General features: G+C 39.2%; 2 protein-coding genes across 6 annotated transcripts in view; one reads left to right on the top strand and one right to left on the bottom strand.

Annotated features, from left to right (window-relative positions):
- Nucleotides 1-9,559, bottom strand: part of esyt2b (extended synaptotagmin-like protein 2b) — a 56,630-nt gene extending 47,071 nt beyond the window's left edge. The window contains 4 exon segments of the mRNA XM_034706212.1: nt 1,607-1,683; nt 1,999-2,133; nt 4,436-4,477; nt 8,781-9,559. Coding sequence (XP_034562103.1) covers nt 1,607-1,683; nt 1,999-2,133; nt 4,436-4,477; nt 8,781-9,176 — 650 coding nt within the window. The 5' untranslated portion in view covers nt 9,177-9,559.
- A 1,658-nt stretch (nt 9,560-11,217) lies between these two features.
- On the top strand, nt 11,218-23,714 carry dync2i1 (dynein 2 intermediate chain 1). Of its 5 annotated transcripts, none has more exons than XM_034706894.1 (24): nt 11,218-11,358; nt 11,545-11,598; nt 12,858-13,554; nt 13,635-13,702; nt 13,790-14,020; nt 14,129-14,176; nt 14,523-14,573; nt 14,706-14,711; nt 14,856-15,087; nt 15,519-15,621; nt 15,713-15,842; nt 15,952-16,063; nt 16,143-16,237; nt 16,341-16,470; nt 16,634-16,806; nt 17,047-17,209; nt 19,096-19,209; nt 19,333-19,394; nt 21,069-21,120; nt 21,230-21,290; nt 21,612-21,711; nt 21,830-21,961; nt 23,220-23,443; nt 23,536-23,714. In XM_034706894.1, exons 1-24 carry the CDS (start codon nt 11,344-11,346, stop codon nt 23,705-23,707), a joined length of 3,225 nt encoding a protein of 1,074 aa, XP_034562785.1. In that variant the 5' UTR covers nt 11,218-11,343; the 3' UTR covers nt 23,708-23,714. The 5 variants fall into 5 exon arrangements, with proteins under 5 accessions (XP_034562785.1, XP_034562783.1, XP_034562784.1 ...); XM_034706892.1 differs by lacking the exon at nt 11,218-11,358 and adding an exon at nt 11,370-11,429; XM_034706893.1 differs by lacking the exons at nt 11,218-11,358; nt 14,706-14,711 and adding an exon at nt 11,370-11,429.
- Nucleotides 23,715-23,922: the final 208 nt, after the last annotated feature.

The raw sequence follows: 23,922 nt of genomic DNA on the forward strand, positions 1-23,922 counted from the left end.
TGCTCCACCAATTAGTACCTCCTGACTGCATCAGCCTGCTCACCTGTTTCTTCAGCCATTCATCACCAGATCATCCAGTATACTGATGTAGCACACCATAAGGTCAACCAATTTGTTCCTTGTGCTTGTATTATTGTTTCCTCATTTCTTGCCCACTGACAATCTATGTTTCCTGTGCGACAGGATCAATCTCTGCCCTGTGTTCAGCCTTTGAGACACCGGTCGATCCCCTCATCACTTGCCCACCTCTCATTTCCAACTCCAACTCCATTCACCCAGAATAACCAGTGTGTAACCTTAACTTTATTAAAATCTCTATAATGGATTCAGCTGCGTCTATACTGTGCACTCTGGGTCAAAATAAAATTGCCATTCCGATAACACACCAAATCAAGAGTTCAGTCTGAGCTGTATAACTTTATTTCTATAAATCTTTATAAACAGATTTCCCTCATAAAAAGCAAACTTTGACACAGCAACTTCAAAACAGCACTGCATCAAAGCTCTGCCATACTCCTTTATTTTACTTAAAAACTGAACCTCACATGGGCGCGATATTGGTGTCCCAGTGTGACATTCCACACAGCGTTGTTGTTGTGTTATGGAAGCAAAAGCATGGGCTTCACAATCCTGCCTGAAACAAGCAATTTAACGGACCTAAAGTCTGTATACTGGTCTTGTGTAGCACCACTGCTCGAGTGGGAAAAGAGTCATCTAAGGGCATGTGTCCACTGATGGCGTTTTTTGCACTGGCAGTGCAACAGCAATTTCAGAGTGCTCCTCCCTGACGCTTACTGTTGCTAGGTTATGGAAGTTGTCCAGCAGCATTTTCACTTACCTTGGTTTGAAATTGTTCTGTATGCTTTATACTGTTTTGTTTTTTTTAGTCAATGGAATTCTACAAAGACGACGTAAAAACAGTTGACAGAAATTGTGTCGTGGTGTAAGCAGCAGCTATAGACCTGGAAAATGCGCCTAAAAACAAGTGTGGTTAGTTTCTCCTTGGTATAGACCTCCACCATTGTTGTTGACAAAGCTGACATCAGAAGGGTAGTCACTTTTGATTTTGAGTGGTCGTTGGTGGTGTGAATCTGACTAAATGGAACTGCATTGGTTTTGTAATAAATATATGCACAGTCAGCACAAAAATCCCCACTGTCAGTGGACACAGGCCTTAAAGCATTTTGTGGCCCTGAGGGGAGCAGTGCAAAATTTGACCATTTGACTTTAGTAAAGTCACACTGTTGGCAATGCAGGCATCAAGTTTTGAGTGTAGACTGTATAAAATATGGACATAGTATCCGTGACGTCACCCATCTGTTTCTGAAGGGCTGTTTTGAGGCCATTCATCAGCGGAAGCCATAGTGCTGCTGTCGAGTTGTGACGTAAAGAGGTGGGCTTTGAGCCTCCTAGCCAACAGCTACAGTGTTCCCGCCTGCCAATCAAGTCAGCTGTGCCTCTCATTGGAAGACTCGTAATCTCAATATCTTCGAAATTGCCGCTATTTATAATTTTAAAGATCTGTTTAAAACATTTTAAACACGAGTTATAAAGAATTTTAAAAAGTGAATAATAATGATTTTTTACAGAGATCTGATTGGCTTACCTGATCTGTAGGTCCATGATGATCTGCCTCTTATCCACATTCTCTGTGTAAACCTTGACCCCGTTGATCCTGATGGGCTATAACCAAAACAAAAGGAAACATTATGGCTGCCCCTCCACTCCAGTCCATCAACACTACCCAAACACCTCCGCCCGTCCCAAATCCCCACACAGTAACTACAAGGTTGCACCCTCTCTTGACCCCAACATGGAAACTATTTATGAAACAAGCACATGTGTCAGTGACATGCATGTATGTTCACGTTCAAGCTCCTGCACACCCTCACCAGCTGTCCTAAACTGCACCTGCTGCCAGAAGTCTGTTCTGTCACTGCTGAAACAACACATGATCAGTCTATAAAACCCCCTGCAGAAACTCTACAACTTGCTTACTTTGTCTCCCATGTCGATCTTGCTGAAGCAGAAGGTGCTGAGGTGGGCGTTTGATTCCTTCACCGCAGGCTCGATTGTCTCGTGGAAAAGTTTATCCACAAACTGGCAGATGTACGGCCACATTTGTTTCACTGTCTGAGGGGACAAAAAGAGAATTGATTGAAAAAAATGTATCCATCAAAATGTCTGTGAATGTTCTGTAAAACCTTGTGAAAATGTTATTGTCATTCTAATCTCCATTTATAGTTCTATTTAAAAATGTAGAATCTGGACTGTGGGTTCAGGATTTTGAGATGGGAAATGTTCTGGTTTCTATTTGTAGTACATTTGTGGCCTGAGTTGTATCGACCAATCATGTACCAGCAGGCTTCATTGTATGTGGGAATAACAATCCATATGGAGGTAAAAGCATGCAGAACCAATTGGCTGTAATGACATTCCTGCACCCATCTGCAGTTATCAGACAATCATTTATCTTTATAAACAGATATCTGTATGCAAGAGCAGGTACAAGCTGTTCTAGATCCAGAATTTCACCTTGAGGAGAAAAACTGTCTGGCATGAAAGCACACCAGGGTTGAGATTTCCTGAGATGCTGGAGTGCAAGTTGTTTTATTATATTCTTGAAGACAGACCTGACAAAGTTTGCATTCTTACTGTTTACTTATCTGCATCATGATGTTATTTAGACAAAATTAAGACCAGTTCATTGTAAGACCATTAGATTAGTGTTCTCTTTTGGGGCTTTGTACGACTGAATTTAGCCTAATAAAAGCCTCTATAGCTTACTATTTACAGTGAAACTGAGACTTATCAACAACAGGTGAATGAGCACCACTTTGAGGATGTAATACACCAAGAATATAATCTGTGTGTTTTGATTTTACACCACTGAAATCAGCTAAAATAAAGCTTCTTCATGACTTAGTATTTAGTGAAACTGAGACTCTCCAGAAACATACACTACCAGTCAAAGTTTGGAAAAACCTTCTCATTCAAGGGTTTGTATTTATTTTAATTATTTGAAACCGTGTAGATTAATACTGAAGACATCAAAACTACGAAAGAACATATATGGAATTATTTAATTAACAACAAAGTGTGAAACAAACCAGAATATGTTTTATATTTTAGATTCTGTAACGTAGCCCTCTTTTTCCTTCATGACAGCTTTGCACACTCGTGGTATTATCTCAGTCTGCTTCATGAAGTGGTCTCCTGGAATGGTTTTTAATTAACATGAGCCTTGTCAAGAGTTAATTTGTAGAATGACTTGCCTTCTTAATGTGTTTGAGACCATCAGTTGTGTTGTTCAGAGGTAGGGTTAGTACACAATGGATAGCCCTATTTGACTACTGTTATAATCCATATTATGGCAAAACCAGATTATTTCATCATTTTGATGTCTTCAGTATTAAACTACAATGACGAAAATAAGTAAAATAAATCGAAAACATTGAATGAGAAGGTGTGTCCAAAATTTTGACTGGTAGTGTGTATGTACATGCATTAATCTGAGGATGTAATTAACCAATAAATGATGGCACCTTTTCCTTTTGCCTGGGCAAATTACACTTTAATTATGAACTGAACACACAGCTGCTTCTGAAATTGCGACATGTACTGTAAACAAGAAGACACAAAAAAAGATTCTTTACTTATTGCTAACCGGTAGCTACACTGGGATGCCTGAAAAGTTAATAGTCACTCCCAGAGATTATATTGGTCCAAGATTGTTGTCATGATATCAGCTTCATCCATTTTAAGCTTTATTAGTTACCTAATACTAGATTCCCCATTAAGATATCATGAGAGCGTTTCCTCAGTTCGTTCAGCAACTTCTTTTTTATTTTATTTTTACTGTTTTATTACTATTGTTGCATATATTGTGTTCTTGACCTTAGGATTGTGGAGTGGGTTTGGTGTCGGGGCTGGGGGTGGGATCTTTTTCTTAATTTGTTCTATTTCAGGTTGTTTTTATGTACAGCACTTTGTGATACAATGTCATTGTATGAAAAGTGCTTTATAAATAAAGTCTGATTGATTAATTGATAGTTTACTTTTATGAATGATATATTCAGGTTTCACTGTAGTTCTATTTTAGATTTATCTGCAACCTGCAAGAGAATTGTTATAAATTGTTGATAGCATCAGGATCATTTTAATGTGTACTCAACATAAGTGCTTTAAAATGTATGTCAGGCTTGTTGCCCTCGGGGTTCACAAGGTTTAATGCATTTCACAGCGGTGCAGAAACAGGGGTTCATGTCAAGTCAGACGTGCTGCAGTGTAGTCACCGTGGCAACATCCACAGCCCCAATGGGAAAACGAGAGCAGAAGAACGACAGACATCCAATTTCCTCCAGTTTATAAAAAGCAAAAAAGGAGGGCTTCGCTCAAGCAGACAAATTAAAGAGACAGACACTCGATTCTTTACCTTGTTTAGCCACTCCACTCGCTCTACGTCTGGAAAGTGGACCTAGAGTGGAGAAAACAGAGCAGATAATCTTTAGTCTGTGTGGGTTTCAACAAGGCTGATGATGCAATATTATGAAAGGCAAGTTCTAAAGTCTCTCTACAGTGAGATTTTGTCCGTTGGTGATGTAGCTTGAAATTATGCATTCAAAATTCTTGTGTTATCAGGAAAATGAAAAGATAAAAGTGAAGGTCAGTTTTCACAGGGACCTTCTATTAATTATCTTGAAAAGCTAACAGCCTTCAGTAATCACAGCACTAAATACCAGATATGAAGAGGCAGAGTTTCTCTCATCAAAGCAAAAAAACATGCATATATTATAAAATGTTTGCAGAAGTATAAACTGTACAGAGCTTTCGTATACTTCCTTTTCAGAGACATAATTCCACACCTACATTGAAAATATTAGTATTAAACATTTTTAAAATGAGGACTATTTAATTCTAAAATTCATAAGTACCAAAAACCGCACTGCTAACAAGTTCAAGGTATCACTGCTGACAGGCTTTTGTGTAGCAGGTTAAATGCTTTAACATAACTACTGAGTGCATTAGTGGCTAGGCCTCTTTGATAAGGAGTGTGCATTTGATGTAAAAGAAAGAGGGAAGATGAAAAAGGAGTATCAAAACACTCTTCAAGCAAAGGTCACTGGATTCCTCCCTGAGTTTTGATGTCTACCTGAAGAATGCATTGATCGTATGACATTTCTTTTATCGTCGTCCTCCTCCTGCGGGGTGCATTTTATAAGATAACTGACAGCAGTGCAGACCTTAGACCTTTTCTTTCTTGTTTTAAGTATGAACAGAGAGATCAGTAAATTATTACATTGGAGTTTTGTTATGTCAGATAGTTGAACACTTGCAACCTGATATTAGTCTCAATAAGTCTCATATTTACTGACCTACATTGGTGCTGTGAGACTGAGCTGCAGTTTGACTAATCTTCCTGAACAAGCAAAGTAAATCGGCCATTGATTCAACATAAGGTAGAGGAAATGCCTGGAGGAAAGTCAATAACTTCCACAAAGGTGTGCAGCGATGCAAACTCAGCCTTAATAAATAAAAGATAAACAGCCTTGCCTCTATCGCACTGAACTGAAGGCAAATCCACCATAATCTTGACAGAAAGATAAAGTGGTGCTTGTGTCTGCAGTGCTGGTGAGATATGACGGCGACGAGGGGCAGCACTACTCCTGGAGGAGGCTGCAAAAGTGCAGATCCAGCATTTATGTCAAAGTGGGAATACAGAGGTGAGAGGAGGAGGGAGAAGGGGGACAGAAAGTTCTGGGTAATATGACAGATTCAGGCCCTCAGTTGTTTCTTGAGGTGCAGGAGATGAAATCCTAAGAAATGGTTCTGACGAGGCTTCATTATAACACCTGACACAGTGACCTTATTCAGGAAATGTAGGTGAAGTAATGGGTGATACACTAAAGCGCTGCCAGAGAAAACTGAGCCATGCAGTAGAAAGTGGAAGCAAAGCATCTTAATTATTCAGCTTGTTGGTGTGTTTGTGTTCCGCTAAAAAGTCATTAGGGATTATGTTTTCAAAGTGTAATTAAGAGTGTGCTTGTTGTTTTATCTTGGACAGTGATTCTCCTTGAGTTTAAACTGCCTCTAATAAGAACACAGCCTGAGATACAACACTGCTGTAAACAAGCTGCAACCACAGCACTGATCTTAACATCCAACCATTCATTCATCCATCCATACAAACCATCCACCTATTTATCAACCAATCAATCCATCCATTCAAATCATCCACCTACTCATCTATCCATCCATTCATTAAATCAATCAATCCATCCATCCATCAAATAAATCCACCCATCATCTCTCTATCTAATCCATCGATCCTATCCATCCAATCTATCTATCCTTCATTGATCCATCCGTCCAATATATCCATCCATCCAATCAATCTATCCATCATCCATCTTTTCATCCAATCAATCTATCCATCCATCCATCTATTCATCCAACTATCCATCAAATCATATCTTCCTTCCATCAAATCCATCCATCTATCCAATCAATTGATTCATCCAGTGATTCATCCATCCAATCCATTAATCAATCATTCCTTCTATCCATCCATCCATCCATCCATCCATCAGTCCAATCACCCATACATCCATCAATCTGAATCTACCCATCCTTTCTTCCATTCATTCCTCTATCCATCCATCCAGTGAGTTTAATCTTAACAACATCTCTAAATTATCAGGCTTTGATGGTTCAATAAAAAGTATGTAAATGTATCATAAAAAATGAATTATATTGACATTAAATGGTTAAATACATCATTTTTAATGTGACTGAAGAGACTTATTATGACATTACTCCTCTACCACTAATATATACAGACATGAATTGAACTTTTCTTTCGACTTATTGTTTTTTCAATGTCTGAAGACTCTGCGTAATGTTGTCCTCATAGATATCAGTGCTTTCTTATTTGATCTCAAATCACTTGGATCTACATTACCAATGGCTTCCAATCCACCATGGCCCAGCACACTTCTTCTTCCCTCGTCAGTCACAGTCTGATATGTAGGCTCCTTTTAAATAAATATAACTACTGCAATCCAGACCTTTAAGTTAGCACACAAACTATTTGACTCAGCTGACATCTATATTACTCATTGCCTATTAATGTCAGACACATTTTTCCTGACTCCTGCCCTTCTCTCACATAACATTGAAGCATTTTCTGCACCAATGTTAAATGAATAATGCTTTTAAGTGTAAGGATCTGTCAGCTAGAGACTCACAGTGGATGAATACAGTTGAGTGCACTTTGAAAAGTGAAGTTTGGGAATAGAGGCACTTATCTAAAAGATTCTTTGTGAAGACAGTGACATCTCTTTTAAGGCTCACTTCTGCCTTGCAGGGGGAAACTGGCACTACCCAAGATTTAGGAGCAATAACTGTGGACCTGTCCTTCCCTCTGATGGCAGCGCAGCATCGATGCAGTGATATGTGCTCAGCTTTACAGTCTGTGGGACTCTAATCAATCTCTTTAGGGGTAACAGCCACGCCAGGTGCAGCCAGTTACATGTTGTGCTTGACTTGCAGTTTAGGCAGAGGTTCCTGGGGCCATTCAATAATGCCCTTTTCTTTTAAGTGGGATGTTTTTGCTCCTCCGCCTCCATGCAATAGCCCCAGTGTCTCAAAAGCCCTGTCAGCAGAATAAGCTTTTTTATAACATGAGGTTGCACTGAGCATCCAAAGCCAGTGGAGTTGGGACTCTGGGGGAAGAGTCTGATATGGAAAGTGTTGGATTTAAAGTCTGATAAGTTAAATACAAAGAGTTGAGACCCACTTCAATTTGGAGTTCACTTGAGTGTTATTTCATGCTTGGATCACATGCTTGGATTAAATGTATTGTAATTGGATTTCGTCTGGTCTTGGGAGCTGGACATCTGAGACCAATTTATGCTTCAAAATGTCTGATTGTAAAATGAAAGGAAACACATTTACAGCACTTTCAAATGCACTTATAATTATGAATGTTACTCTGCAGTCATTCTATGTCCGGCCAATTGGCTTCAAGTAGAGATGAAATGGAGAAGACAACAGAATTCCAATTACCGACCCGTCAACATTGCATGACGCCAAGAAGCCAAGCTGTTTACTTTGACATGTTCCTCAGTGACGCTATAATCCTGCTCCCTCCAGACAGTGGTTGACTACATGGATTACAAGGTCTCCTGCAAACCACTTTTGAAAGCGTTATTGCTCCAGGGAAGTCACATGTCATCTAGACAGGTGACAAAAATTGAGTCATGCTCTAAAATAAAACCAAATACAGCAATGTGTGCAGCTATTTGCCTAAATATATCTTTAATATCATATATAATTGTGTTATTGTTGGAGCCTGTACAACCTGGGGTTTTTAGAAGCCCCTCAACGCCGATCTGTTAACCCTGACAAGCAAAAGTCAAGAACTCCAGTGTTATCTAACAAGTGTTGCATTAATAGAGTAAGTTCCAGCAGAGAGATAGCAGTCTGAGTCCCAAAATAACAGGGACCCTGTGGGCATGTTTCCTTTCCAGCGTGGTGTCTGGTTTACCATTGTACCCTGCTGTATTTAGACTGGGACTCAGTCTAATGTCACTGTTGGGGGGTGGGTGGGGGGCACAGCTGCTCCATCACAGCTTTACAGCTCGACCCTGCTCCTGTCAGCTGATTGTATTTTCCTGGAAACTCAATCATATAGTACACAAAAATATCACATGCAATACAAGATAAACAGCTCAAGTAGGATAAAGAGCTGTGGGCATTATTTCATCACTGTGTCTTACCCATGGTGGTAAATCAGAGGTGGTCAGACTCTGCCTCACATTTCTCTCCTCTTGCTCAAAGAAGGCAAGAGCTCTGTTCAGCCTGCTGTGTTTCCCTCCTGTGTTTCTCCTCCACCAGAAAAAGATAACAAGTCCAATCAGCAGCCAGCTAAAACTGAACTCAAAATATCCCAGCGCGTAAATGGGGAAAATAAGAACAAATGTTTTAGCTAAGTGGACCCAGGTCTGGGTCAGCTCGCCGATGGAGGACACCGGGGTATCCTCGGGTATTTCCCCCGCTGAGGGCTGGGGAAAGTTGGGTTGGCTTGGCGCTGCGTGTCCGTTCTCCTTAGGTGAAGCGGGGCTTGCACCGTGTGAATGGGCTCCTCGAACATCTGTCATGTTGTCTCTAGACATCTCGCAGTCCGTCCTCAGAGTGTCAGAATGAGGGTATGGTTGGGTGATACGCTTCCCATGTGCGGTTCCTTGAGGGAGACTGCTCTCACGTTGGTTCACCTGCACACCAGCCCATCGCCTGCAGAGGAACACTCGTTTGCATTGACTATTTTAGTTCTTACAACGACGAAAGGATAGGAGAAGCATTCCCTCTGTGAAAACACACCAGTCCACTCCACAGCCCTCTCGCTCTGCCTCGACACTGGTGAGAAATGACAATTTCTGAGCTCTCTGGGGAATCTTGCACTGCCTGTTGTTGTGACAGCAGCCTGGCTTAAAATGCAAACTGGCGCCATCTCGTTGTCACTGGTGGCAAACACGCCTGTTCAAAGTATCACTCGTAGTGTTATACAGTCTATGGTATTATCAACACAGCAGACATTACTTTCAAAATACATATATGGAAGTGTATGAAGTGTAAAAATACATGATTAAAGCTGACTTTAAATCACAAATGTGCACGAGACGACCAAAACATAGAAACCCGAGTATGAGGACGAGCACAGATAAATCGATCAGCATACAAAAATAAGATGAGATATACTTTATTTGATCTCCATTGGGGTAGATTCTTTTGTTACAGCAGCTTACAACACGGGACAGGGGAATACAACAACGTAATTACATAGTTAAAAAATATTTTAACAATAATAATAATAATAATAATAATAATAATAATAATAACAATAATATAAGTAGTGATAAAATTAATTAAGATGTCATGAGAGCGTTTCCTCAGTTCGTTCAGCAACTTTTTTTAATTTTTTGAATTAATTTACCTTATTTTTATTGTTTTTATTACTATTTTGCATATATTGTGTTCTGCGGGTCTTTTCTTCCTGCAGTGGACAGACTCTATAACCAATAATATATATATATATATATATATATATATATATATATATATATATATATATATATATATATATATATATATATGTGTGTGTGTGTGTGTGTGTGTGTGTGTGTGTGTGTGTGTGTGTTTATTTTTTACCTCTTTAATTTTAATTTTAATTTTAATTTTAATTGCTAATAACTTTTTAATAATTGTTACTTTATAGGCTCTTGTTTGTTTTATATATATTTTTTGCACTATCTACTTTGCTACTTTGACACTTGAATTTCCCCATTGTGGGACGAGTATCTCATCTTATCTTATCTTATCTTATCTTATCTTAACCTTAGGATTATGGGGTGGGTTTGGGGTCGGGGCTGGGGTGGTTTTCTTAATTTATTTTATTTTAGGTTGTTTTTAAGTACAGCACTTTGTGTTACAATGTCATAGTATGAAAAGCGCTTTACAGATAAAGTCTGATTGATTGATTGATTGATTGATTGATTGATTGATTGATTGATTGAAAATAAAAAAGAATAGAATAGACTAAAATAAAAAATAGAATAAAATAAAGTATGGAAAATATTGCAGATATATACACACTATGTTCACTTCTATCTGATGAATAAATAATGATGTAAGTTATTGCACAGATAAAATTGCACCAGGTTATTAAAAATCATACACAGTCAGTATGAGAAATCAGTGCGATTCAGTGCGATGACTGAATAGTTTGTCGGCGTGAATCATAAACAGTGACCCGGGAAGACAGAGACATATTGCCAAGTCACAGTAACTGCCATGTATTGAAAAGAAGATGATAACAGATAATTAGGGGGTAATTAACAGGACATTGCGGTGCTGGTGTTCAATAGTCTGATTGCAGATGGGATGAAGGACCTGTGGTAGCTCTGCAGGGTGGGAGTGTCAGTCTGCTGCTGAAGGAGCTAGGAATATACACCCATATTACGCCAAAACACTCAAAAGCAGATACAGTACTAGTGTAAAAACATTATATTATTTACTGATCCATATTTGACACTTTAGTTACAATATTACACATAATATCGCAAAATTCGTTGACGGTTGCCTCGGCAACTGGCTGTTGATTCAAGGGTTGCTCTGCTGTCGATTTAAAAGTCTGTTGTCAAGCTGAAGTGACGCGATCTCCTTAGTTTCGCGCAACTGCGCCTGCGCACCATTGATAAACCATCATGGCGGCGTCATTACAAAAATATGAGCTAATTTTCGGCGATTGAAGGACTCCAGAAATATAAAAACACGGAAGAGAACATGAACGGCGACAAGGTAACGTACAGTTTTCCATGCAGTCTAAAGGTAGGGATTTGTGTTTGGTAGAAACTATCGTGTTTGGTGTGGTATGTATCAACCGTTAGTTATATTAGGAATATTAGGAGGCTTATTTGCTCTGGTTTAGTGTGATAGAGTGTGTTTTGTGCCATTTAGTGAACACGGTGCATCTCCTTTATTTAGAAATTAACCAAGGAAGACACATGGAGACCAGCTGACCTGAAAAGACACATCAGGGTAAGTTTTTGAGAGTGTTGGAAGACACTACAGAAGGTGGTGATATGGGCATAAAACCAATAAACATGTTTAGTTTATTCACACACATCATCACAAATGTACATCTATATCAGGGGCATCAAACTCATTTCAGTTCAGTTGATCTGAAGTGGGCTGGACCAGTAGTATCATAACATAATAACCTATAAATAATGACAACTCTAAATGTTTCCCTTTGTTTTAGTGCAAAAAAGTACAAGTGCATTCTGGAAATGTTCACATTTAATGAACTGTCTTTCTACAAAAACAGCTGTTGTATTTTTTGCCACAATGAGTCTCATAGTGGCGCTAAATATTTTACTCTTTAAGCCCTGAAACCTGCTGTGAACACACTAAGCACACAGCACACATTCACCTGACACAGGGTGTAATGTTTACAGCAAAAGAACAGATAGATTATAATAATGAAGAAGGTAAACTTTACTATTTTGGACCCCCCAGCTCCAGCATGAACTGTGTGCTTGCTGCACAGTGTTGTATGCAGGGTTGTAGTGCTAGTGTTAATAGTGACGGAGCGCACCTGTTACGCATGCACATGTATGGTATCCACGCGCACGATATTTGGCTCCTTTCAAAGATTGTGGATCCAACGTGCAAATGTGACAAATGTACATATACGTAAACTTTATCGCTAATTGGATCATGAAGTGCTCTAAAAAGTCTTCATGAATTTCAACCGGATTGTGCAAACAGCAAGTAATCTAATTTCTCACTCTGAGATAAAAAAAAGTCCTTGAGCGCCGTTCTGGTGCGCTCCCTCAGCACTATGATTTTACGACCCCAGAGAACAAATTTGAAATATTAGGCACTTTTATTGAAAAATTGCAGTTAATGTCTTCACTGTAATTTTTTCCCCATTTTCAAAATCGTTCCACGGGCCGGATTGGAACCTCTGGCGGGCCGGTTTTGGCCCATGGGCCACATGTTTAACGCCCCTGATCTATATATAACATGCAACATTTTTACAATGATTGGATGTGTGGAAAGGGGTGACCCCAAGGAAGCTATTTAAAGCTTTTAATAGGGGGCCCAATTTTCCATGAATAAAATGGCAACAGACAAGATACAACAACAACATACTAACAGACAATAAACACACAACAGACAATCCCAATGTTGTGGTTACATACATAGATGAGTGGGTGCATTGATATGATCAGTGAATTAATCACACATTGCCAGAAGTTTTAGGTTTTTTTGTACATGTCTTGCCTTCACAGGGGGAAGGCCAAGGAGATGACTATTTCAGACGAGATGACAATGAGAGAAAACACCGTGGTGGGGAATCAACAGAGAGACGTCGCAGAGACCAGGAGAAGGAGTCCAGACGAGAGAGAGACAAACACAGGGAAAGGGAGAGTACAAGGGAAGGAAGAGATGAGGTGGAAAATGACAGATATGCAGATCGACGTAAGGAGGGTTCTCGGGATAGGAGAGGAGACAAGGATAGGGATAGAAGAGATGAAAAGGAAAAGGAGAAAAGAAGGGAAAGAGACAAGGTAGTGGATGGGAAGAGGAACGATGATGATTACAGAGAGAACAGAGACAGAAGACGAGACAGAGAGGAAAAGCATGACAGGGAAAGGGACAAGGAGAGACATAGAGATAAGGAGACAGAGAGGGAAAGGGACAAAGAGAGACATAACAGGGATGACAGGGAGAAGAGGAGGGAAGAGAGGGATAAGGAAAGAAGGAGAGAAGAAGGGACCAGGGAGCACAGGAGTGATAGGGAGAGAAGGAAACATGAGGATGGTAGAGAGAGGGAGAGAGATCAAATAGAAAAGCATGAAGGAGAGAAAAGAGAGCGGCAGAGGGAGAGACAGAAACACAATGATGAATATGAAGATAAGAGGACTGACAAAGAAAGACGAGAGAGACACGGAGACAGAAAACACCCGGAACTGAAGGAGGAAAGAGGTAAGAACACAGCAGAGTGTGCATTTAGCTTGTCACATTGAAGGACTTTTATTTTTATGTTTATGTCTTTCTAAATTCAGAACACAGAGAGGAGCAAAGAAGACATAAGGAAGAGAGAGAGAGGAGACATAAAGAGAAGGGACATCAAGTAAGCATCCTACTGCAGATGCTTCTGTAACACACTCACGTCAAAATCTTTTGGTCACAGTGTTGCGTTGTGTTGGCTCATCTTCAGGAGGAAAAGCGCAAGCATGACGGTGAATCCAGGGAGCATCGAGGCTTGAAGGGGTCAGATGCAGAGGTCAGGCATCACCGTAGTGACAGAGAGCGAGCGGAACGGGATAGAGACAAAGAGAGAAAGCACAGAGAGAGGACGGAGAGAGAACCGGAAAAAGATCATCACAGAGACAAAACCAGCGGCGCCAAGAAAACTGAAAAAAGTGACAGGCATGAGACTAAAACTGAGGTTTGTAGATCTGAAGTTATACAGCATTATGTGACTGTTGATTATTTTATATTGTGTTTATAGTTTCTAATGGATTGTGTGGCTTTCCCCCCCCCTTATGTTATCCAGGAAGTAGCATCCGTATCAGTAAAACATGAAGAAGACTCAAAGGAGCCTGTAAGATGATTGCTGGCTTTCTGTGCAAATATGGGGACTTTATTTTGGCGGGGTGTCATTTCATTTTCACTAATCACTCGCTGAACATGAAAAAATAGCTACATTTTCTTGTCTGAATGTCTTGTCTTGCATGAATGAAAATTATTTCCACCTCACCCTGTAGGTTCAATATGAATAACAAGTTGAAATTAGCCCTTTTGATCTTTTTGGTCCATGTGTGAGTCGTCAGCTTTCTGCGCTGCATGCTACAGTTTTTTCAACACTTCCTTCAGCTTCACTAAAGAGTTCCTGCTAATTTTTTTAATGTTTAAATGTTTTGTACTTAGTGAATCTGTCACCTCTGCAGGTTGTCAATGCTGAAGAACAGGCTGAGCAGGAATATGAAGATGACTTTGAGGTAATAAATCAGCCATTTAACTATAATAAAAACGAACATTTTTGTAAGTTGTGTCATCATGTTGATCATTTTTCATACTAATCCACAATTTTTTTATTACTTTTGCATGCTCTAATCAATATGCATTCAAAGAAAGTGGTAAGTATACATTGATTTCACGAATGCATCCATTTAATCCATTTTTCATTCACATAAGATATGAGTTTGTGTTCATGGCCATGTTTATGAATTTGTGATGAATCATGCTGTATTTATGAACATGATGGGTTTCTCTGTTTAAAGGACTACGAGGAGGATTTTGAGGAGATGGATGAGAGTGCAAATGAAGACGAGGAAGAGAAGGAACCACAGAATCCAGAGGTGGGGGAAGAGAGAGATGAACTTACATCACAAAGGAGAAAAGAAATTGAAGCGATTAAAAGAGCGATGGATGAAGAGAATGAGAGAGTGGGAACGGCTCAGTCCAGAAGCAGCACAAGCAGAGATGAGGAAGATGAGCCGAAGTGGACTAGAGGTACAGGTGTTCGGTCTTTAGAACAAAGCACTTGATGTTTTTTGTGTCTTTGTTTGTTATACAACATGATATGATACAATATAACACAATATGACACAATGTGTTAAAATTCCTTGTGTGTTCAAGCATACCTGGCCAATAAAGCTGATTCTGATTCTGAATATGAAACCATACTTAATCATATCACATACCCATACAGTAGGATATGAAAAAATATGTTAGGCTACAAAACAGTTCAATATGAGATTATCGGATGCTATTTAATACTAAAGGATATAATACGACAAGATACAATACTATACGATATGACACAATTTGATACTTCAGGATACGATTCAATAGGCTAAATTGGAAAAAATATGATATGATGCAATACAACACATTATCACACAATATGAAATTGTATACATCTTGGCTGCTTTTTTTAACAGGATCTGAGAGGAGTCAAAGTAGAACCTCCCACCGTGGGAAGTTTATCGATTTTGTGGCTGCAAAACAACGTGAAGTCAGCAATAAAGTTGCCACGAAACAGAAGTATGCTAAATGTTATATGACTGTATAATTAGCCACATAGTGTGAGTATTCTTTAGTCATATTTTTTTATTTTTCTTTCCTCTGAATACAGGAAGCGCAGCACAGAGCTTCTCCGCTTAATTGACCTGGATTTCTCCATGACATTCTCTCTTTTGGATTTGCCACCTGTTAATGAATATGACATGTACATTAGAAGCTTTGGAACCACAAACACCAAGCAGGTCAGTGTTTGTTTCTGTTATCTCTCTTACAATGTGAAGATATCCAAAGCCAAAGTTTTAAAGACGAAAAGACCTGTGCTTTATCTCTGTGATCCTTCATCCTTGTCAGGCCTACGCTCAGTGCAACGAAGATAATGCTGACAGAGACGTCCAGACAGAAGAGATAGAGGTGTGTGAGAAGTGGACGCAGCATCCTTCTGAGCACAGTGGAGCCTGCGGAGGTATGAAAAAGCAAAGATTTATCCACTTGAGAAAGGTGTTTAAATGTTCTCCTGAATAACTGTGTTTTTGTTTTGGCAGATCCAAACCTCTCCCAGGAAGCACGAGACAGAACCATGAGTGAAATTAACTTTGATTCACAGCGTTTCACTGCGTTTCTGCACTCAGCCTCACAGGTTCAACTTTGACTCCTACAAAGATTTGGTTGTGGATCAGTGCTTCAGTTCTCAATTCTTGTTTCGATCTCTGATCCATGTTTTCTTTTGGGACTGAATCAAGGTCATGGTTGTCCTCTTGGAAGAAGATCAAGCTGAGAAGAAATCTCTGAGGAAGCTGAAGTCCCAAACAGACGCCTTGTCTTTCAGCGATGGAAGTTTACAGCTCAACACAAAGTTGCCTTTTCTTCATGGTACACAACCAAAGAAATCTCAGATCTTTTAAAGTTATTAATTTTTTATGCCATGAGGGAAATGGCAAGTGTTTGGAATATATTGTTTAGACCAAACAAGGACATGATTACTCTGCTTGGGTAGCTTTCTCGTGGATTGTACCATTTTGATTTTCAATTGCAGGTCGCCATATCCGCCTGGTGCACTTCTCTCAGGTCCAGAGACACACAATGATGTCAGTCCATGACCCAACATCCAAACCCAGCGCTGTGCATCTCGACAGCTGCACCATCATCTGCATATGGAACATCAGGGAGCCGTCCAGACCCCAAAGAATTCTTGTTTACGAGTCGGAGGTGATTTTTTTGTACTGAACATCAAAATGAACACACTAACAATAGTCAGCAAACACTGCTGTGCTTGCTTTGTTGCATACATTTCCATATTTCATCATACAAATGTGAACAAAAAGACAAGATTTTAAATTAAATAACACAAAAGATCATTTTCTCACTTCAAGTCTGCAAGTGTTTTGCAAAGGATTTCAACCATCCACAAAACCTTGACAGAAGCTCCTGTGACTTTCTTTGCTGCAGTTGCAGTGCTGCTGCTTCAGCCCTGGAAAAGCCATACTGGTGTTTGCAGGCACATCAGTGGGCTCTGTTGTGCTCTGGGATCTGAGGGAACAAGCTAATAACCATCACAGCATGAAGATAGGAGAGAATGAATGGATCTTACGACAACCAACGTTCTCAACTGGTATGTGTTAAAGACCACCTATAATATCGAATTTGTCTTCAATACATGAACGTGGCTGAGGGATCAATTACTGCAGACAGAAATATGTGCATGTTCAGCTTTTAAACAACATTACTCCAAAGCAATAACTTCTTTCATCATGTTTAGTTCATTTTACAGTATTTGCTCTTCTCAGAATCAGTCAGCTTTATATGAAGTGGGCTGATTTGAAGAAGAACACAAAGGGAAAGTGCTCAAAGTCAGCTTTTTATTATGTTCTTCTTTGTGCCACTATATCTCAAAGAAGAGGATAACATCTCCAAGGTTTTTTATGTCTATGGAATGCAATTGAACCCCTGTTACACTGCTTTAAAGGCCAAAAATGGTACAATGCAAATAATAATCAGTAGTGCTAATTTCCAGAATTTGGAGCTGAATGCATGAATATAATGATCTTTACCTCATTTTTTTAAGTACTTAACAGCAGTATATAGTGGGATATTGCAAGGAAAGTGGGGCATAATTACACATCAAGGGGTTCTCAGAGTTATCCCCGAAGGAATAACCAAGCAATAAGAAGAGGAGAGGGAAAAGACAAAACGGCAGAAAACAAGGCTGGGGTTAGAAAGAGACTCAGGCTGTTTTCGAAACCGCCTACTATACTAGCAGTACGTACTGATTTGGCCAAAATTCAGTGTGAAGTAAGTATTAAGGAAACAAAAGCAAAATCTGCAGTATGCCAAAACTACCCAGATGTTGTACTGATTCAGGAAAATTTCTCAGTATGCATCGGCCTACTTTGCGTACTGTTTCCCACAATGCACATTCTAACGTTGCGCTTCTTCTTTTTTCTTCTATTTTGAATGGGGGAATTTTTTTTTAGGTTCTGTAAAAATATTAAATAACATATAAACCACTTCTTAACATTTTGAATTATAAGTGATGCTAAAGAAGCAGCTATCAGCTTGACCATTGTTTACATCCGCTTTCCGAAAACCAAAAATCCAACGACGCCTGACCCAGCATACTGCAAAACAGATCCAACAGAACATTCATACTATAAACTAAATTCAGTCACAGTATGCAGTATGCAGTATGCAGTACCTACTTCATACTACATTCGTAGGTAGTATGTGGCAGGCCGTTTCAAAAACAGCCCCAGTGTAAACAACTATTATTTAAAGGAACTGAATATAGAAGGACAAACACACTGAAGAAGAATGTGGTGCGTATGCTGACACACTACACTGAAAACATAAGGAACAACCTCTCACTGTCTCAGAAGGTGAGCTAATGGGTCAGCACAGGGAACTGGAGCCCAAGAGGATATACAAGCTTCCCACACCTGTTTCTAATCAGGGGCAATCAGGACCACGCACCTGACCCTGCACTGTGATGATTACCTAAACAAACTGGTGAAACTGAGTGGCCCCCATTGGATAAACTGTAGTAATAAGTTGAGGTGAGGTCTTCAGTTTATCAGCAAACAGGACTAGAAACACAGCAAAACAGTCAAGGAAAAAAGGAAATGATCAGTTAAAATGATACATTTATTTGTGGTCCACAAAGGATTTTAACATGAGGTTTTTGATCTTTAAAAATAACCGAAGATTTTCAGTCAAGTTTCAGCTACCCAACCCCAAGCATGTTTTTATAAAGCTTTTATTTTGAGTAGATAAAGCCTCTTGATCTTTCACTTGGACATCTTTGTTCTTGTGTATGTCACTTCCAGTGAAATGACTGTCAGCAGGCAGTAAAAGCTGAAACGTCCTCATTTACTGTAGATGTGGATTAAGGAAAGCTTCTGCCCTTTCTGTCTCTCCGGTTCAAAGGCTTTTTTCTTACGTAACGGTGGTGTTGATTCAGTGTATACTGATATCCTCTCTTTTGTCATCTTGTCAACACAGATGCAGTTATGGCCAGTGCAGGCCATTTCTCATGCGTGACATCTGTAGAGGTTGTCCCCTCTGCCGTGGGTGGGGGGCTGAGGACAGAAGTCCCTCTTTTAGCATCTGAGGAAGGTATGGAATGGTATAGGAATGGTCAACACATTGATTTAAGTTCTGAAGTATCTTTTTTATAAATATGTAGTCTATTATTTAAAGTTGTTTTAATGTTTAATTTTGATCCTGTTTTTAATCCAGAGTCGTCAGGATTGTCCTTCCAGCTGGCTTCTCTGGATGAAAGCGGGGTTTTAAATTTCTGGGTAGGTTGAGCGACAAAGAATATCTTACATATTTTCTCTCTGCACGAGATGTTTTCAAACGCTGAGGCGCATCTCTGTTGTGGGGTCACAAAATGTTGAAAGGGATTGCGTAGGGAAAGGTGTGAGGTGAAAGTGACATGTTAATGTTAGAGCAGTGTTCTAAAAACAACAGGAAGGTTACTTACTGTTGTTTTGGCCTAATGGCTTGCTCACCAGCAAGTTCAGCAGTTGCAGTAATAAGAGCTCATACAATTGCAAAAATCTCAATGCCATATTGTTGCAGATTGCATCTTAAACTCTAAACTCTAAAACACTCTTTCTGAGAGCTGTAACTCAGATCAATCTTAACACATAGACAAATCTGCTGACAAAAAGTCTGTAAATCTGCGTTTGTATCGCTGAAAATGCACTTTACAACTTCAGATCTTGCCTTAGAATTTCCACACTTGAAGGTTTTCTTTGGTATGAAAGAAATCCAATCCAATCCACTTTATTTATATAACACATTTAAAAAAACAATCAAGGTAGCAATGTGCTGTACAGTGAGGTCAAATAAGTTAAAACACACAGAAAATAAAACGCTGTCAGAAAATAAAATAGGATAAAATAAAATAATCTAATCATGAAATAATAAAGGGGCGCTGGTGGCCTCGCGGCCCCACATACAGAGGCTACAGTCCTCGTCGCAGGGGTCGCCGGTTCGACTCCCGGCCGGTCGATCATCCCCTGCATGTCTTCCCCCGCTCCCTACTCCCCACATTCAGAATCAGAATCAGCTTTATTGGCCAGGTATGCTTGACACACAAGGAATTTGACTTAGTAAACTGTGCTCTCTTTGTACAAAGGCATAAGAATAAGACATACAAATAAAAATAAAAATATAATAACAACAACATCAGCTGTAAATACAAAAGAACAACAAATAGGCATGACTAATATGTACAGACTAAAGTAATATGATAATAGTGCAGTGGTGAGTAGCAGAGGTAGTTTTTACATTAAGAAATAGTAGTTAAATGATAAAATAAATAGAAATATGTGAATTCTGCTAGGAGAATTGTTACATTGTATATTTACATGTTTATTTACAGAGAGTATTGATCCAACAGGTGTGACACTGTTATGGTTTAGTGTTCATCAGAGTGACTGCCTGGGGGTAGAAACTGTCTTCCTGTCTGTCTTCAGCTTTCCTATCAAATAAAGGAAAAAAGGCAAAAAATATAACTAAAAATTAAAATAAAGTAAGATAAATACAGTGTAAAAACAAAATCCATTTCAATCCATTTATTACTGTCAATAAATGGATGAACACTACAAAGTGGAACTGCTAGAAGCTGATTTGGCCATTTTATTGGTTCAGATTTCCCCAAATGTAAACAAATAGAGACAAAAAAGTAGACATAAGTTGTAACTAGTAGCCCACAAAAAGCCAGTGACATTACACTCCTTGTTGACCTCTACAAATTTATTTTAGCAGTAGTTGAAACATGTAGCATCATTGATTCTTTAAGCTAAAACACCCAATTATTTACAGTGACAAAACCAGTAGGTACATTTCATTCGTATGGAAATATCACTGCTTGTTGACATCGCTCCAAAATAGTATCCTCCAGCTATAGACACAAACAGCAATGCCACGACGGATTAGCACCACTTCCTCTCTGTGTCCTTTAGGTGGTGGTCGAACTCCCGAAAGCCAGCGAGGCCGGCTCACCAACAGATCTCGGTAAGGCCGCCACGTGTTTAAGCGCTCACCACTTTATTTTCACATCTTTTTTGCACTCCTCTTTCTCACACACGTGGTACCAGCTTCACCCTCTGGTTCTCCCCTGCAGGGCTCAGGCCGGGGGGCAAAGTAAAGCTGCTTCACAGCTCCTCCCTCCTTGCTGCTGAGAGGTGAGATTGATAAACAGCTTGTGATGATCATCCGTCACTGCCAGCAACTGGGCTCAAAATACCCCTCAAATGTCTGTCCCCAGAGGAACGCAGCTGCTCTGTCGCCGTCAAACGATCTTGTTTGTTGTGATCTTAAGGGCTGTTGTTTTTGTCACCTCAAAGCTTGATGGGGAACATATTGACTGTTGTTCATGTACAGTGTGAATGAGATGCAGTGTCATGTTCCAGTGACGCATGTTTGCTTTTGGCTAGAGATGTTGTAACCTTTGACCCTTTTCTTTGTGGTATTTTCTCCCTCTCTTGGCTCTTGTTGTTTCTCAGGGTGTCACCTCGAGATGCCATGAAAACAGGACCCTTACAAACACTTCACTTAAAATTCCTTCCTACAGATTCCAGTCATTTCTTTATTGGCACCAACATGGTGAGCATGCTTCTTCATCTTTATCTTCTTTTATCTGAAATTGTAGATACCCTGAAACTACTTTCATAAAAAAGCCTTGAGTTGATTTTATTTTATGATGAATATAAATTCTGTCCAGGGTCTTGTCAATCATGGAACAAGTCATGGTCTGAAGGCTCCACCAAAGTTTTACAGATTTCAGGAGGCTGGAGTCCGACCTGTTGATGTCACCTCAATCAACTTTAATCCATTCCTGTCACATATGTTCCTGGTGAGTGTGTTGTTTTAGCCCAATATAAAATGACTCTTGATGTTTGTGCTCTCCCCAAAAATTAGAGTATTTCAGCACAACAAAGATATTACTAATAATAATTTTATTTGTAGAGCACTTTTCAAAAACCAAGTTACAAAGTGTTTCACATGGGCAGCAAAATAAACAGGCAGATCATAAAAACACACAAGTCAAGATAAAGAAATAAAACATATTAATTAAAATACAATATTTTTAAAATATATTTCTTAAGATGGTTAAAATAAACTTAGTCAAATAAAATTCAGATAAAATCCAGGAAGGCTCTGTGATAAAAGTATGTTTTCAGAAGGGATTTAAAAGAGCTCACTGACTCAGAAGACCTGATCTCAGATGGTTCCAGAGTGTCGAACCCCTCACTGTGAACGCCCTGTCCCCTTTAGTTTTTTTGTTTTTTTTTATGTTTTTATTAGACTCAGCCAACATCACAAAACAACAATGCAGCCATCAGACTCAGAGACAATAAAAGACACCAACAAGATTTTTGAAAACACCTCGTCCATAGTCTGAATAAATAAATAGATAGTACACAATTAAAAATAAGTAAATACAAACATACAAAATAATAATAATATTATGATTGTAATGATTTACACACAAATAAAAAATAGTAATACTAATAATAATAATAAAAACAATATAAATAATTTTATAAATAGTAATTAGGATAATAATGAAAATAATAACAACAATAATAAAAGAAAATAAACTCACAGTAAACTTAAAGAAAAATAAGTCAATAAATAAAGTAATAATAATTATGTATATCACAAATCAGCCCATCAGAGAGTTAGCCAAAAATAGTTCCCTTTAGTTTTCATGTTTGTGTTAGGAATGCACAGTAAACCTCTGCCTGAAGATCTCAGTGCCCGTATCGGCTCGTAGAGTATTAAAAGGTCTGCTTTAAAGCTTGGAGCAAGACCATGTAGATCTTTAAAAGTGATCAGTAAAATCTTAAAATCAATTCTTAAACATACAGGGAGCACAGTGCAAGGAAGCTAAAACTGGAGAGATGTGGTCAATTTTTTGGTTCTGGTTAAAACCCCGACAGCTGAGTTCTGTACAGTGAGGAGATAAAAGCATTTAAAATCATCTCTGTGTCTACCTCTTTCACGGTTGCTTCTACTTTTATAGCAAAACAAAACACTAGCTATAATTAGCTTGGAGTGCAAGACGGATATAACAAAAATAACAATGTACTCTAAAACGTTTCCTCTAGGTGGGTTGTGGTGACGGCAGAATAAGATTACACGCAGTGAGTCACGAGCAGCCGGTGGCCGAGTGGACAAATGTTACAGCAGGTGAACCTGTGGTCTCACTGCAGTGGACCCAAACCAGACCAACAGTCTTCTGTGCTCTCGACACATCCTCCAACCTCCACATATGGGACCTGATGAAAAACGACAGAGAGCCTGTGCTCACAGAGAGGATTCACTCCGATAGGTAACACCACACAGACACCAGATGACTTTTCTAAAGGAGTTTGAAGATCTCTCCGGCTGATGCATGCTGTACATGTTGTGCTCTCTTCTCAGGGTGACAGCCATGGCTGCTTTCGGAGACTCGGGACAACAAAACACATACTCAGGAATTGCACTGGCACATGAGTCAGGAAAAATAGAAATGCAGTATTTTTCAAGAAACTTTACTGTTCCCATTCTTGCAGAAGAAGAGAAGTTGAAGAATATGACAAGTGAAGCCTTTTGAGACCTTATATAGCTGTCTTCAGACTGATGTGCTTTTTTGGAAGAGCATAAAGATCAACTCATGAATCTACTTTTGTAACAGCCATATTGTATCGTATAAGACATATTTATACTTGAGTAGCTGTCTTGATTGATGAGACATAGCTAGAACATTTAGCATTATCATAGCCTCATGAAAATGTAAGATAGACACCAAAGATTCCACAAAATTAATTG

Source organism: Notolabrus celidotus, chromosome 17, assembly GCF_009762535.1.
Source record: "Notolabrus celidotus isolate fNotCel1 chromosome 17, fNotCel1.pri, whole genome shotgun sequence".
Classification (NCBI taxonomy): Eukaryota; Metazoa; Chordata; class Actinopteri; order Labriformes; family Labridae; genus Notolabrus; species Notolabrus celidotus.